The following is a 14,493-nucleotide window of genomic DNA, read 5'->3' as shown; positions in this document are numbered from 1 at the left end:
GGATTCATTCAAGAGTCGAAAAACGTCCACAATAGGACTTCTGGATAATATCTTTATTTAGCTTAGATAGATGTTTCTTACACATTTCTGAATACTTGGGTTAGAATTTTCTCTATTGCACTCAATAAATGGTTCTTTTTTTTTTTTTTTAAAGATTTTATTTATTCATTTGACAGAGATAGAGACAGCCAGTGAGAGAGGGAACACAAGCAGGGGGAGTGGGAAAGGAAGAAGCAGACTCGTAGTGGAGGAGCCTGACGTGGGGCTCGATCCCAGAACTCCAGGATCACGCCCTGAGCCGAAGGCAGACGCTTAACCGCTGTGCCACCCAGGCGCCCCTCAATAAATGGTTCTTAAGCTCTTCTCTATGATAAATGCAGACATGCCAGTACAATGCAGGCGAAAAAAAAGCTTCTTGTGTTCAAACATTTTTAAAAGGCATTTTTATATAGGGCATAGAGACCTGGTCTTTGGTACCTGAATCTGGGCACTCCCTTTGATCTCTCTCTCTACCCCTCTTAGACACAAGTTCCCAGCCGCCCCTCCTGGACAGGAACAGGGGCCTTCCAGGGCCAGGAGGCACCCCTGCTCCTGCCTGCAGGGAGAGCAAAAAAGGCATCACAGTGTCCCGGAGCCATGTGGTCAGATTTCTCAGTAGTATCCCAAGCTGCCTCTTCCCTTCACTCTTGACAGCTCCTACATGTCCAAGAAATTAGACAGGCCCTGGCGTGGCCTGCTGTAGATGGTTCTCAAGCCAGTCATCCCCCACAGAAAATCAGCCAGCCACTGGGCTTCTAGAGCATTCCCTCAAGGTTTCCAGGGGCTTAGGACCTCCTAACCCAAGCAAGCCTCCTGGCTCAAGCACATCTCCAGAAGGCTCCATCTGTTCCTTTGTGGTCCCTGCTGTGTCCACTGTCTGTGGTCAGTATGCAGAGGAGCAAGTCCAGGGTGGTGGGCAGGCATGATCCTTCAGGCTTGCCTGCCAGCCCAGACAGCAAAACCCAGCCAGACCAATATCTGTGGGTTGCAGGCCAAAGTTTAGAACAGCCACCCCCCCCATCCCTGGGCCAGCCCCCTGGCCTGGCCGCCCAGATAGGCCAGGTAGACAGAGTCTAGGCTCCAGGGCTCTCGGTCCCCTAAGCGCGCACCCGCACTTGGAAGTGCTCACAGCGGGCGTGCTTCATGGTCAGCCCGTAGGTGGGGGTCATATCCACCTTCGTGCCCTGGGGCACACTGAATTCCACCTGCTGCAGCAGGATGGCCAGGAAGAGAAAGACCTCCAGTCGGGCAATGGTCTCACCAATGCACTTCCGCTTGCCCATACCGAAGAGAATCACCTTCTCACTCAGTGTCTTGTTGATGGTGCCATCGAGAGTGAGAAATCGTTCTGGCCGGAACTCGGATGGGTCACCCCATAGCTTCCTGTAATCAGAGAGAAGCCGCTGAAGTGGCAGCCTGGGGGTGCAGAAGCATCAAGTGGGTTGAGCCCCAGCCCAAAAGAGTAGGGGATGGCAAGTGGCCCAGGGACAGCAGGGTCTGGAGCTTGGGAGAGGGCAGAGTTGCCCTTGCCTCCTCTCAACTTACTGGTCATGGTTGATCTGCCACTGGTTCACAAAGACACAACGTCCCTTGGGGATGTAAAAGCCACTCAGACTTGTGTCTCTTGTGGTACTGGGGAAGAAGGAAGCCCAGTCAGGCTCAGGACCACACGGACATCCCCCTGCCTCCCATACCTGTCCCTCCCACTGGCCCTGATTGGGTACATGGACTGGAGGAAGGCCCAGTATCAGACAGCAGTGGATCCATGGGGCCTCACCTATGAGGGATGGTGAGGGGGACGAAGGAAGCGTGTCGGAAGACCTCCAGGATGAATGCCTCCATGTAGGGCAGCTGGGGTCTGTCGGAGAGCCGGGGCTGCCGGGCCCTGCCAATCACTATGTCTGCAGAACATAGAGGACCATGGGGAGCGCCCCGGAGGATCAGTGGGGTTAAACGTCTGCCTTCAGCTCAGGTCACGATCCCAGAATCCTGGGATCCAGCCCCACATCGGGCTCCCTGGTCAATGGGGAGTCTTCTCCTCCCTTTCCTTCTGCCCCTCCCCCAGCTTGTCCTCTCCTCTCTCTCTCACTCACCCTCTCAAATAAATAAAATCTTTAAAATAAAATAAAGTAAAGTAAAATAAAAAAGGACCATGTGGATGAAGGGGCCACCCAGAACTCTGCCTTGAGCACTTTAAAGGAAGCCACCACCTACCCAGCTCCTCCTGGATCTTCTTCTGTACATTGGGGTTCGTCACCAGGTACAGGAGGCTCCAGGAGATGGCAGTTGTGACCGTGTCAAATCCTGACCAGGGGAGAACGAAGGGAAAGATTAAGCGGTTGGCCAGTCAGGGCGGTTGGGCACAGGAAAGGCACAATGGGGTAGCTCATACCAGCTCCAAAGATGTCCAAGACAACATTAACAATCTTCTCGTCAGACAGCTGGATATTGGCATTCTCATCCAGCCTCTTGTCCCGACAATGCTCGATCAGGCTGTCTGTGATATCCCGAATGTGGCCCTGGGTAGGGAAGGCCTACAGGTGAACAAGATCCCAAACCCAGACCTACCTCTCCATCCAGGCCTACTTCCTCACCATCCCTAGAATCTTCGTTCAGGAGGGGACCCCTCTGCCCCAAGGCTGCCTTCCCAGCTTCTCCTACCTCGGAATACTGGCAGCCCCAATTCAAGGGACACCTGAGACAGAGGGCTCATCTAGACATGCTTTTTACCCTTCTTTCTCCCATGAGGCCAGGAGACCAACTTTTTAATTCTTCCTGTTCCCCACAGCCACTGGCCTTGGGTCCTCACAGACTGTGTATTCAGTAAATGTTGCTGTCTGAGGGAAGGATAGAAAGGCTAATCAAGGAAAAGTTCTATTTCCCTGCCCAGGACAGAGTCCACTCAAGCACTCGTCTCAGAATCCCAGGGTGAAGGCCCCTGAGAGCCTGCCAACCCCCCTACTTCTCCAGTTATCTCTGACCTTCTGGCCCCAACCCTACTGCTCCCCCCCCCCACTGGCTTTCCCCACCAGCCTGTACCTTCTCAAACTTTCTGTAGTGTTCCTTGACCAGCTTCTGCGTGAAGGCATAGAACCTTTTATTCAGGTCCTTGAAGACATCCAGGGCGGGGTTGGGCAGGTATCGGAGGATGGGGAAGAAGTCCACCGGGCTCCCAGAGGCAACCGCCTCCCCGAATTCGTTACTCAGGTTGACTAGGCTAAGCAGCTCTTGGTCATCGTGGTCATAGCGTTTGCCAAAGCACATGGCACAGACGACATTGGCCACCGACACCACTACGTATCTGTAGGGTTCAAAGCGCCCCGCCTCTGCCATCTGCTCCTGCAGCCTGCTGAGGAGGGCCTCGGCCTCCTTGCTCACGTGCTCCTCCAGGTAGCAGGAGGACGCGGACGCCGGGTCCGAGGCAGTGGAGAAACTCTTCAGGGCGTTCTGGGCCAGGCGCCTGCGGGCAGCCCACACTGGTCCAGAGTCTGGGTTGAAGGTCATGCTCTGGCCATCTGTGACCAGAGTGAAGCTGTAGAGGTCGGGCCGGCCCTTGAAATCATCACTCTGCCGCACCAGGGCCTGCCGGATGGTGTCCAGGCCGCTGAGGACCAGCACGGGCGTTGAGCCGATGCGGATTTGCAGCACGTCCCCATAACGCTGGCTCAGCCTCGACAGCGCCAGATGCGGGCTCTTCCCCAAGGTCAGCACGTTCCCCAGCAGGGGCCAGCCCCAGGGCCCCGGGGGGCTCTTCAGGCCTTTGGGAGCCCGAGGCTGCCAGGCCCTGACCACCCAGAGCACCAGGCAGAAGACGGCGGAGGCCAGGAGAAGCTCGGTGGCCGAGATGGGGATGGAGAGTCTGAACACAGAGAACATCGTCTGCGCAGAGTTCTCAGGACGGCAGCTGCTGAGAGGGGGGCAGGGAAGAAAAGACCAAGATATCAGATGGGGGGATATGAGGAACCAATGTCCTAAAGTGTCAGCATGCTGGTCAAAGAAAGGAGAAATTTTCCTATCCAGCACAGCTAACTGGACGTGAAGGGGAGGAGACGGGAGAAGCTGTTTGTGGAGCTGCTACCGTGTGCCATGAATTTCACAGCCATTCATTCGGTCCTGGTCACAGCCTGAAAGGTAGACTGCAGTGAGGCTCAGAGAAGGTAAGCGACTTGCACAAGGTCACACAGTCAGGAAGTGTTGGATCCATACTCCCAACCCAAAGTGCCCAATTCCAGAATACAGCTGCACCAATCTACAACAGGGTTTTCCTTGGGGTGCCTGGGTCGCTCAGTTGGTTAAGCATCCGACTCTTGGTCTCAATGAGGTCTTGATCTCAGGATTGTGAGTTCAAGCCCAGCATGGAGCCCCCTTAAAATAATATATGATATAATATAATATAATATAATATAATATAATATAATATAATATAATACAAGTGAAATAAAATAGGGTTCTCCACACATCAGTCTGTGATTCCCATACAGCACCTGTACTGTTATTTTTTGCTTTTCTAAAATCAACTTTAAATCTACCCACTTAGCATCATCCCAAACAAAAATATCTGCATCAAAGTACAGGTCTGATTCCCCCCCACAATGTATATGGAACACATAATCGACATGTGTCACCCCCAATCCCCTTGAGCACTTATCCACCACACTTGGGGAAACATTGCCATCAGGAGAACTAGGGATCATAGGCTCCTTTTGCCTCATGTCACATTTGGGGAAATTGAGCTCCAGAGGGGCCACTGACCTGACTAAAGTTCCCGGGCACTCAGTGACAGAGCCGGGACTCAGACCTCTTAGGGAAAGTTCCCCGGGAAGCAGCTCCTGTCACAGGTACCTCCCTTTGAAGACTGGTCAGATTCTCTCCCAGAACTCTCCGTTTTCTATTGCTCCATCCATTCCAGGGTCTAAGGAATCCTGCTAGACCAGACCCTGTGACAGGGTAGGGAAGGGACAGGGGACCCGAAGGCCACTGCCTAAGCCATACAACTCAGCCTCAGCTCTCTGAGTTCAACTGACCCAAGGTTTAAAAGCGGCCCGTGACAAGCTACATTGAGGCTCCGGGTCACAGAAATCCAGGCCAGGGTTTTTGCGGGGCTCAGTTCTCGATGAATGAACAGTCTGGGCCTCCCCCATTTCCCAGTCCCCAGAGAACAGAGATAAATGGAAGACTCCCACCAGATAAGGGCTGCAAGAAAATGCTAGACTGGAATTCGGGAAATTAGGAATCAATCTAAATTTAACAGAGGTGGAGACTAAACTTTCTCTCTAGGCTTGTTCTAGAAAGGGTGCGCAAATCCATGGAGTATTCTCCGCAAGACATTGGCCTCTGACTGGGGCACCTGCCAGGTGCTCTGGACTGGAGATGAGGAGCTCCGGTGTTGCAGGCTCCATGGCTCAGCCTTGGACTTGTCATTTTGCCTTCCCGGGCTCCAGCTGTATCACTTGGGGTGGGGGTGGAGAGGTGATATGCCCAGCTAGATCTCAGAGAAGAGAAAATCCAGATCTGACCTGGGGAACCTCCCCATCTGAATCCTGAACTTCCCTACAGGAGAACCTCCTAAGATGGGGAGATTGTCTGGCTCCTACCTTAAGTATACAGCCATCTGTCTAGGGAGGCCCCCTGCAGGAGCTGGATCCCAAAGCACACTCAAGCCCTGACTCCCTGAGTGAACTAGGGACAGGTCTTGGGGTGCTATGGTTTCCCTTCTTCACACTGGGTGCCCCGGGGGGACCTCCAGCCCTAGCGAGACAGCCAGAGGCCAAGAAAGATGTGACTGGTGAGTCTTCAGGGACTGATACTCCAGCTCTCTGCAGCCGGCCATCTCTCACACAGATTGCCCCCTAGTACAGGACAGAGAAGGCAGGCAGTGGGATAGGGAAGGGCCCTGGGCAGTGCCCGGGACTCTCGTTCAGATCAGCATCTCTTCTCCTGGCCAGTACATCTTGGCTCTGACAAGCCAGGCCTTGGGAGGGTCGAGACAGCCAGGGGTAGCTTTTAGATAAGGCAAGGTACAGCTGCTAAGAACCCAACCTGCCCCCTTGATCCATCTTGACCACCCAGGGAGAAGCCCCCCTCCTCACCCTGCCTGGACATCATCCTAGCTTGCCACAGTTGTGTCCTTATTCCAGCCTCCCAGGTGACCCTGATGGGGAAGCCCTAGGACATTCAGGGCGTGGGAATGGGGATGGAAATGGAGCCTGAATCCTGGAGTCCTGGAAGGGGGGCCATCTAAAATCTAGAATTCTGGCACTAGCTATGGGACCTTGGGCAATTCCTGCCTTTCCCCGGGCCTCGGTTTTCCCACCATGGAGCTGGAGTTCCTGGTCACGAAGGACACTCTTAGCCTCCTTTTTTGAGGTGCTAGACCAGTGGCCACCTAGGAAAACCTAGGAGGCATCAAAATTTTCTTTTTGTTGGGAGGGAAGGGGCAAGCCGGAAGCCCCCAACACTCACCTGTGGCTGTGAGAAGGTACTGAAGTGAGCTGGGACGACTGGTCTCTTAAGCGAGGGACCCGAGAAAGATCAGGAAAAGCTCCTAGGAACTGTCACCTTCGGGATGAGGGTGAAAGCGCTTCCACCTTTATAAACAGCTCGTGCGCTTGGCCACACCCCCTGGAGCTAGGAGAGAGGGAGGGGCGGGCTGATGGGGGGGGTTGCTCTAGGACGGAGGGGGAGGAGGGAGGAAAAAGGGAAGAAAGGGGGTTGGGAAGTGGGGGAGAAGACAGGGTTGGGGGAACTCAGAGAGAGAGGTAAGAACCCACTATGGGGACTCCTCCTCCAAGTGCCAGCAGGTAAAGGGGTGAGGGCTGGGGACACCTGAGACCCCAGTTCCAAGGTCCCCATGGACAGCGCAGACCCCAACTGAAGTGGGGATTGGAAGAAGTCCCAAGACAGCCCGAAGACACGGTAGGGGAAGCCCTCCATTCCCCGGTGCGGGGACCCCTCACCCTAATTTTTGCATACACTGGAACACTGGGCTTGGGAGTGCCTCCCCCTTGCTACTAGTTGACAGGGGCCAGGCAGGCTGGGCGGGGCTGCTGTGTGATGACCTCTTTCCCCCGGGTTACCGAGTCCGGGCTCGCGTGAGAAGCACGGCGACCCCAGCCCCGAGGTCACCGGGGCCGGAAGGCCAGAGGCGCCGAAGGGCTGGCTTCGTTCCCCAAGAGCCCCCAGAGCCCGGGTGACTAGCCCAAGTCTGAGCTCCCGGATAGACAGGCGGGAGTGCATGGAAACGCGCAGCCTCGCTGAGCGCTCACGGGCCCTCACTAGCTGGAGGGCCACTTTGGAACGCTGCAAACCGGGGGTACCTCCAGCCGGGACCCACAGGCCCTCGAGGTTTCCTCTTGACTCCCGGGGCTCCTGGCTTATTGGCGGGGCGGAGAAATTGGGCGGCGAGGGGGGCTGTGTGCGGCTAGCTCCCGGGGGCCAAGGAAAGGGGGACCCTCGGACCGGGCAGGGGAGGGGGCCCAGGGACCGAGGAGGGGGGCGCCCAGCCAGAAGCCTCCCTAGGCTATCGTGCACGTGTCCGGTACGTCCCTCCAGGGGGCAGAGGTCACGCGGCCCATCCCCGCCCCACCTGGCCGGAGGCGAGGTGCCCGGGAGTTGCGTGAGAAGGGCCCGGAGGCCGGCGCAGCCACCCAGCTGCCGGACTCCCCACCTCGGGTCCCGGCACAGTCACGCGAAGGGGGAGGGGAGTCGGGGGCGGGGCTCTTAAAGAGCTAGTCTCCAGGCGAGCCTGGAGGTGAGGGTGGAGGGAGGAACGGCGAAGCCGCGATTGGATGGGGGGGCGGGCGGTGCAAAGGGCCCAGGTTTGCGTGCGGAGCTAGGCTTTTGCCTGCGAGCAGGAGCCTGCGTATGTCGTATTTGTGGTCCACGCCTGTGGCAGGACACGCAGCCCCAGCGCCACATGGCTCGCCTGGCTGGCTGCCTAGGACGCTGCCCCTGCCCCTGCCCCTGCCGAGCCGTGCCGCTGTAGAACGCGCAGGGGGAAAAGCGGCAATTGCGTGTCTTGGTCATCCCGTCCCCAGCTGACCACCTCACCCGCCCTTCCCGCCGTGTTCTCTGACCCAGCGAATGACACCGCCATCCGCTGGCCCAACCAAAAACAGAGCCTCATCCCGCCCGTTCACCACTCCACTCAAACATTGGGCAAATATGTACCAAAGGCCTACTATGTGCCACGCACTGTTCAGGATACTGGCGATTAATATGCACGTGAACAAAACTGACACTGCTCCTGTTCACAGGGAGCTTAGATTGGGGTGGGGGGGGGGGAGCGAGGAGGATGCGTAGCGAATGTCAGAGGCTGAAAAGTGCTTTAGAGAAAAATAAAGGAGAGAAGGGTGAGAAATCACCCTGGGGGAAATTGCAATTCAAAATAGGGTGGGTGGTCAGGGGCGCGCCTGGCTGGCTCAGTTGGTGGAGCGAGCGCCTCTTGATCTCCAGGTCAAGAGTTCAAGACCCACGTTGGGTGTGGAACCTACTTAAAAAAAATAGGGTAGTCAGAGAAGGCCTCACTGAGAAAATGACACTGAGCAGAGGCAAGAGTGTGGAATCAAGACTCAGAGTGCACAGGTATCTGGAAGCAGAGGAAACAGCAAGTTCAAAGGCCCCTACAGATGGTCCTTGGGAGGGAGGAAGGGAGGCAGCAATACCAAGGGCACTGGAAATGGGCAGTGGTCTTGTGACTCGGGATTTCTCCTAGAATTGAGTGCCCCCCCTCCCCAGGTGCAGTGAGCACCCCGTTGAGAAACATCTCCTGTGTGTGAGATGGACACATTGTGGGGAGTGAGGCAAGGAAGCTCACTCTGGCTACTGTGCGGAGGAGGGGGTACTCCGCCCTGCCATCTGTCCACTGCCACGGCCTCATTCTCTGCCAGGACCCCATCACTGCTCCCTGGAGTAAAAGTAGCCTCCAAACCTGGTTCCCACTTGCCTGTCACTCCCTCCAATTCCTTCGCAAGCCTGTGGCATCTAGAAGGGTCTTTTCAAAAATGGGAAAACTCATCCTATCGCAACCATGCCCCTTCAGTTGTTCCCATGTGAACGAAAACCAGAATCTTTGACGGGACCTACCAGGCCTGACCACCTCTACTTCCTCCTTTTTTTTTTTTTTTAAGATATCACGCTTTTTAAAAAGTTTTGATTTATGAGAGAGAGAGAGCACATAAGCAGGAGGGAGGGGCAGAGGGAGAGGGAGAAGCAGCCTCCCCACTGAGCAAGGAACCCACCACCTCTACTTCTAATCTCCCTTATTTTAAAACTCATCTAAGGGGCACCAGGGTAGCTGAGTCAGTTCAAGCATCTGACTCTTGATTTTCAGCTCAGGTCATGATCTCCGGGTCATGAGATCCTCTCTCTCCCTCTGCCCCCCCCTCCACTGCACACGCCCTCCCTCTCTCTCCCTCTCTCTTTCCGTAAAATAAATAAATAAATCTTTAAAAATAGATTGATAAGCCAAGCCTTTATTTTTTAAGATTTTATTCATTTATTTGACAGAGAGAGAGAGAGAGGGAATACAAGCAAGGGGAGCAGCAGGCAGAGGGAGAGAGAGAAGTAGGCTCCCCACCGAGCAGGGAGCCTGACATGGGACTCAATCCCAGGACCCTGGGATCATGATCCGAGCCAAAGGCCGATGCCCAACCGACTGAGCCACCCAGACATCCCTGATAAGCCAAGCCTTCGCGAGATATTAATAATCAGTAAAGCAGTTAAATCCACCTGGGGGATGGTTGAGCCCAAAGTACTGATGCTGTAAGAGTGGAATTTGGGCATCAGAACAGGCAGGAGACAAGGAAGGTATTGCTGGGCTTCCATTCCGCCTAGCATCCCTCCCTTCATTCCACTTCTGCATCTCTGGCTCAGCCTGGGGAGCCTCATGGTACCGAAGAGAGGTCTGTTCAATCTCGGTTGGAGCTAGAGCCACAGAGAGTAGAAAGAACCCATGTGGAAACCGTGGTACAGAAGGCAGGAGCAAGGCACCCCCAGAGCCCTCCCCTGCTCTGCAGCCCATCTCTGCCTGGGCTTCCCAGGGTCCCCACCAAGGCCCTAGCCCTAGAGAATCGTGGCGGCCTCCTCAGTGGCTCTGCAAGATCATCGGCTGGGGCTCCTGCCCAGAGACCCAGCAGACTCCTCCTGGTAGAAGATGCTTTGCTCACATTCTCTAAGGGGCTCTTGACCCCAAAGAAATCCATCAGCTAATTAAACCAATGTCTCTCCCACTTCTCAGGCAGCTGGAGCTGGAGAGACTTATGCCAGAAAGGAGAAGGCCCAAGGACACCTAGCAAACCAGAATCTAGAGCTCTGGCCCCTTGCTTCCTGGCCAGGACTCTACCCAGCACGATGTCTTGTCCCAGACTACCGGCAAAACCTCAGGGGTCCAAAGGCAGACAGGCTCAGCCCCTGGGTCAGGGCCCCCCATTTCCCCATACTCCCGGCCAAGAGTCTGGTGCACTGGGATTACAGAAGGCATTGCACTTCTCATTGGCAAGCCCTGTCTCAGGGAACGGCCCAGACAAAGGGGCCTCCGGGATCACCAGGCTGAGAAGGAGGGAGGCAAGCAGGCAGGAGGTTAGAGGGCCTTGGTGTGGAGCTGAACAGCCCATCCTGGGTCAAAGTTCGCATGCCTTTGCGTGAGAAGAACTTTGGCTAGGATTCCCCAGCCATTGATCTATCTGCTACCAGGAACAGGGGGGCAGGGGGCAGTGGGGAGGGGAGAGGGCTCTGGGCTGAGGGTCTTGGGCTAACCAAGGGTGTTTGATCAGCACTGCTAAAGGCCGTGGCGGGGGGGCAGGGGGGATGGAGAGACAATAAGACCCACAACAAATCCCTCTCCCACAGGGGAGGTGGGAAGCACGCCCCAAATATAGCCTATGCCTAATCAGGAAATGCTCCAGGAGCTGTGAGAAGGCTGAGACCCTGGGGTGGGGACAGGTAAGGGGCTCTGTGGGAGGGTAGACTAAGAAGAGTATAAGAGGGGGTGTTCCACCTTACGCCAGTTAGAATGGCAAAAATAGACAAGGCAAGAAACAACAATTGTTGGAGAGGATGTGGAGAAAGGGGATCCCTCCTACATTGTTGGTGGGAATGCAAGTTGGTACAGCCACTCTGGAAAACAGTGTGGAGGTCCCTTAAAAAGTTAAAAATTGAGCTACCCTATGACCCAGCCATTGCACTACTGGGTGTTTACCCCAAAGATACAGACGTAGTGAAGAGAAGGGCCATATGCACCCCAATGTTCATAGCAGCATTGTCCACAATAGCTAAATCGTGGAAGGAGCCGAGATGCCCTGCAACAGATGACTGGATTAAGAAGTTGTGGTCCATGTATACAATGGAATATTACTCAGCAATCAGAAAGAACGAGTTCTCAACATTTGCTACAACATGGACGGCACTGGAGGAGATAATGCTAAGTGAAATAAGTCAAGCAGAGAAAGACAACTATCATATGATTTCTCTCATCTATGGAACATAAGAACTAGAATGATCAGTAGGGGAAGAAAGGGATAAAGAAAGGGGGGTAATCAGAAGGGGAATGAAACATGAGAGACTATGGACTATGAGAAACAAACTGAGGGCTACAGAGGGGAGGAGGGTGGGGGAATGGGATAGGCCGGTGATGGGTAGTAAGGAGGGCACGTATTGCATGGTGCACTGGGTGTTATACGCAACTAATGAATCATCGAGCCTTACATCGAAAACCGGGGATGTACTGTATGGTGACTAACATAATATAATAAAAAATCATAAAAAAAAAAAAGAGGGGGTGTTCCAGGCCTGGGCAGGGGGCATGGCAATGAAGAGGCATGGTAGGAGGAGGCTGGCGTCAGGCTGTGGGGCAAGAGTGGGGTGTGAGTGGATGTGGAAAACTGGGACTTGCCTCCCAGTGTGTCTTCACACCCCACCACACCTGCGCCCTGAACCCTGAGCACCTTCCCCTCTCCTACCTGCGCCCAGACAGCCAGGGAGATTGAGGTTGCTGGATCCAGGGCTCAGATGGGGCACCCCTTGGCTCTCTGGCTCTTCGCTACTATAGTTCTATAGTTCGGGCTGACAACACTTTCCCAGGATAGCCTTGGTCTAAACCTGCTGAACAGACATAATTATTCAAAGTGCCTTCTTTCACTCTCCAGAGAGTGCTGACTTGTACAATAAATTATATGGTTTCCCCAGTGTTAGTGGCCATCTGAGGGGTTTTGTGTGCCCAGCATTCTCTCCTCTTGTGGCAATACCACTTCGATTGTCCTTTGGGGACCACTTCCTTCCTCCTCTTAGCTAGTAGGTTTGGTAGAACTGGCCCCACCTCAGGCTATCAGGTCAGGCCACTGAGAGCCTTACAGAGGTTTTTATGAAATTGTTGGACAAGAGAAGTTCTCTTTTTGCCAGTGGTGGCTCAGCGGATTAAAAAATAAATCTGGGGCTACTGGTGGCCATGTTTAAAGAAGGCCTACTTCAGAATGATGCCCATTCAGGCGGAGGCAGAGCTGGGAGACGAGGGGAGAGAGGGAGAATTGGCGACGTCGAGCACCTCGGTCCAGTTATTCCTGAAGCCAGTGAAATTCACCCGCAGAACATCGCTAGTACCCGAGTCCGCATCACCACCGCCTCCCCTTTTTCCTCTTTCCTCCTTTTTCCATTCTTCTTCACCTCCTCCTTTTTCCCTTCTTCCTCCACCTCCTCTTTTTCTTCTGCTAGGAGTTGGGGTTGGGGACTTGAAACCAAAGAATTGTAACCAAAATCTGCCTGCCAGAGAACTCTCTGAATGATTAAACCTTGGCCCTTGAGGCTGACCCTAAGACAGCCTGGGTGAGTTGGACAGAATCCTAAGAAGTCACTCCTAGTAGCTTCCTTGTGGCCTGCCCCTGGGCCCCAAATGCCACCATCAGCACCTAGGGGGAGGCTAATTCTATCTCCAGAAGATGCCACCACGGTGTTGAGGAGCTGTTGGTTGGTGGGGTCTGGAGGGAACCCATGCGGGAAGCAGAGGCCATCAGAAGAGTGTGTGCTCCTCGTGTGCTGGGAGCAGAGCTCACTGTTCTGCTGGCTGGGGCAAGCCCTGAGAAGGAAGTGGCCGTGGCCAAGTCCCGGTGCCCCATTTCCACAGCTTCTAGCTGAGGAAAAGATACCTTCCTCTCGCCAGGTTCAGGACAGAACAAGGTGAAGTTTTCAGAAGGAAGCTGATGAGGAAACAGTGCAAAGCCCTTCCAGATGTGGCTCCTATTAGCTCTCTGACCTCCTCATCTGTGACCCTTCCTTCCCCTGGCTCACTCCTCTCTATGAGCACAATTTAGAGAGGCCGGTAAGGGACAAGGCAGCACCCCAGGGCTAACAACAGCAGGGCCAGATTTGGCGAGGAGACGGAACAGAAGACAGACCACAGAGAAGGTAGCTGTCAAGAGTCTCCACAGAGGGAGCAGTGGCCCTCATAGAGAATTGCAGCTAGCATGCAAAGACCCTGCAGGGAGAGAGCCTATGTACTCTGACCTCACTCTGTTCATGCCCTCTCATGGCCTGCTGGTGCCTTCCATGGACCCAACTGAAAGCCAGAGAAAGAGAAACCCATTCCTGTAGCCCACAAAGTCAGCCCTCCAAGACCGAGAGTGAAGAAGGGTGGAGAGTAGGACTGGAGGGGCAAGTGGAAGCTATCCAGCACTCTGCCTCAGGGCCTTTGCACTTGCTGTCCTCCCTCCCCCTGGAAACTTCCTCCCCAAATCTTCCTGTCTTACTTCCTCATATATCATCTTTTCAATATGCCTTCCTTGATCATCCTGTGCAAAACTATACCCTGACTCCCAGTCTACCCCACTTCTCAACTTGAGTTTTATTTGTATACATACAAACTTCAAATATACTCTATATTTTATTATGCTGTGTATGGTCAATGTATCTCAACTAGAACGTAAGCTCCAACAGAGTATGGACTCTTGTCTGTTTTGTTTTGTTCTGTTTTTTTTTTTTTTAAAGATTTTATTTATAGGAGCTCCTGGGTGGCTCAGTTGGTTAAGCGTCTGCCTTCAGCTCAGGTCATGATCCGAGGGTCCTGGGATAGAGCCCCACATCGGGCTCCCTGCTCAGTGGGGAGTCTTCTTCCCCCTCTCCCTCTGCCTGCCATTTCCCCCTGCTTGTGCGTCCTCTTTCTCTTCTCTCTCTCACTCAAATAATTTTATTTATTTATTTGAGTGAGAGAGAGAAGAGAGAGATTTTATTTATTTATTTGAAAGAGAGAGAGTGCGAACAGGGGAAGGAGCAGAGGGAGAGGGAGAGGGATAAGCAGACTCTGGACTGAGCACAGAGCCTGATGCGGGGCTCCATCCCACAGCCCTGAGATCATGACCCGAGCCAACAGCTAGAGTGGGATTCTTAACTAACTGGGCCACCCAGGCACCCTCTCTTGTCTGTTTTGATCAGTGTTTCATCAATAGCAAACTGGCACACTGTGGGTGG

At 54.2% G+C, this 14,493-nt stretch overlaps 1 protein-coding gene across 2 annotated transcripts; it reads right to left on the bottom strand.

Moving 5' to 3' along the window:
- Positions 1-273: 273 nt before the first annotated feature.
- Positions 274-4,097, bottom strand: LOC103678992 (cytochrome P450 1A1). Of its 2 annotated transcripts, XM_008708485.2 has the most exons (6): positions 3,079-4,097; positions 2,432-2,558; positions 2,254-2,343; positions 1,817-1,940; positions 1,585-1,671; positions 274-1,422 (listed from the first exon to the last, which is right to left on the bottom strand). In XM_008708485.2, the coding sequence occupies exons 1-6, from the start codon at positions 3,913-3,915 to the stop codon at positions 1,137-1,139; spliced, it is 1,551 nt and encodes a 516-aa protein (XP_008706707.2). In that variant the 5' UTR covers positions 3,916-4,097; the 3' UTR covers positions 274-1,136. The 2 variants fall into 2 exon arrangements, with proteins under 2 accessions (XP_008706707.2, XP_040498560.1); XM_040642626.1 differs by lacking the exon at positions 1,585-1,671.
- Positions 4,098-14,493: the final 10,396 nt, after the last annotated feature.

This window comes from Ursus maritimus, unplaced genomic scaffold, assembly GCF_017311325.1.
Source record: "Ursus maritimus isolate PB19 unplaced genomic scaffold, ASM1731132v1 scaffold_27, whole genome shotgun sequence".
In the NCBI taxonomy this organism is placed as follows: Eukaryota; Metazoa; Chordata; class Mammalia; order Carnivora; family Ursidae; genus Ursus; species Ursus maritimus.
The sequence above is the reverse complement of the archived record's forward strand: the minus strand, read 5'-3'. Positions and strand labels throughout refer to the sequence as shown.

Coding starts and splice junctions, on each gene's coding strand:
- LOC103678992 (XM_008708485.2), bottom strand. CDS start 3,915: ATGTTCTCTGTGTTCAGACTCTCCATCCCCATCTCGGCCACCGAGCTT. Junction 2,344..2,431: donor CTTGGACATCTTTGGAGCTG/GTATGAGCTACC, acceptor TCCCCTGGTCAG/GATTTGACACGGTCACAACT. Junction 1,672..1,816: donor CCCCTCACCATCCCTCATAG/GTGAGGCCCCAT, acceptor CTTCTTCCCCAG/TACCACAAGAGACACAAGTC.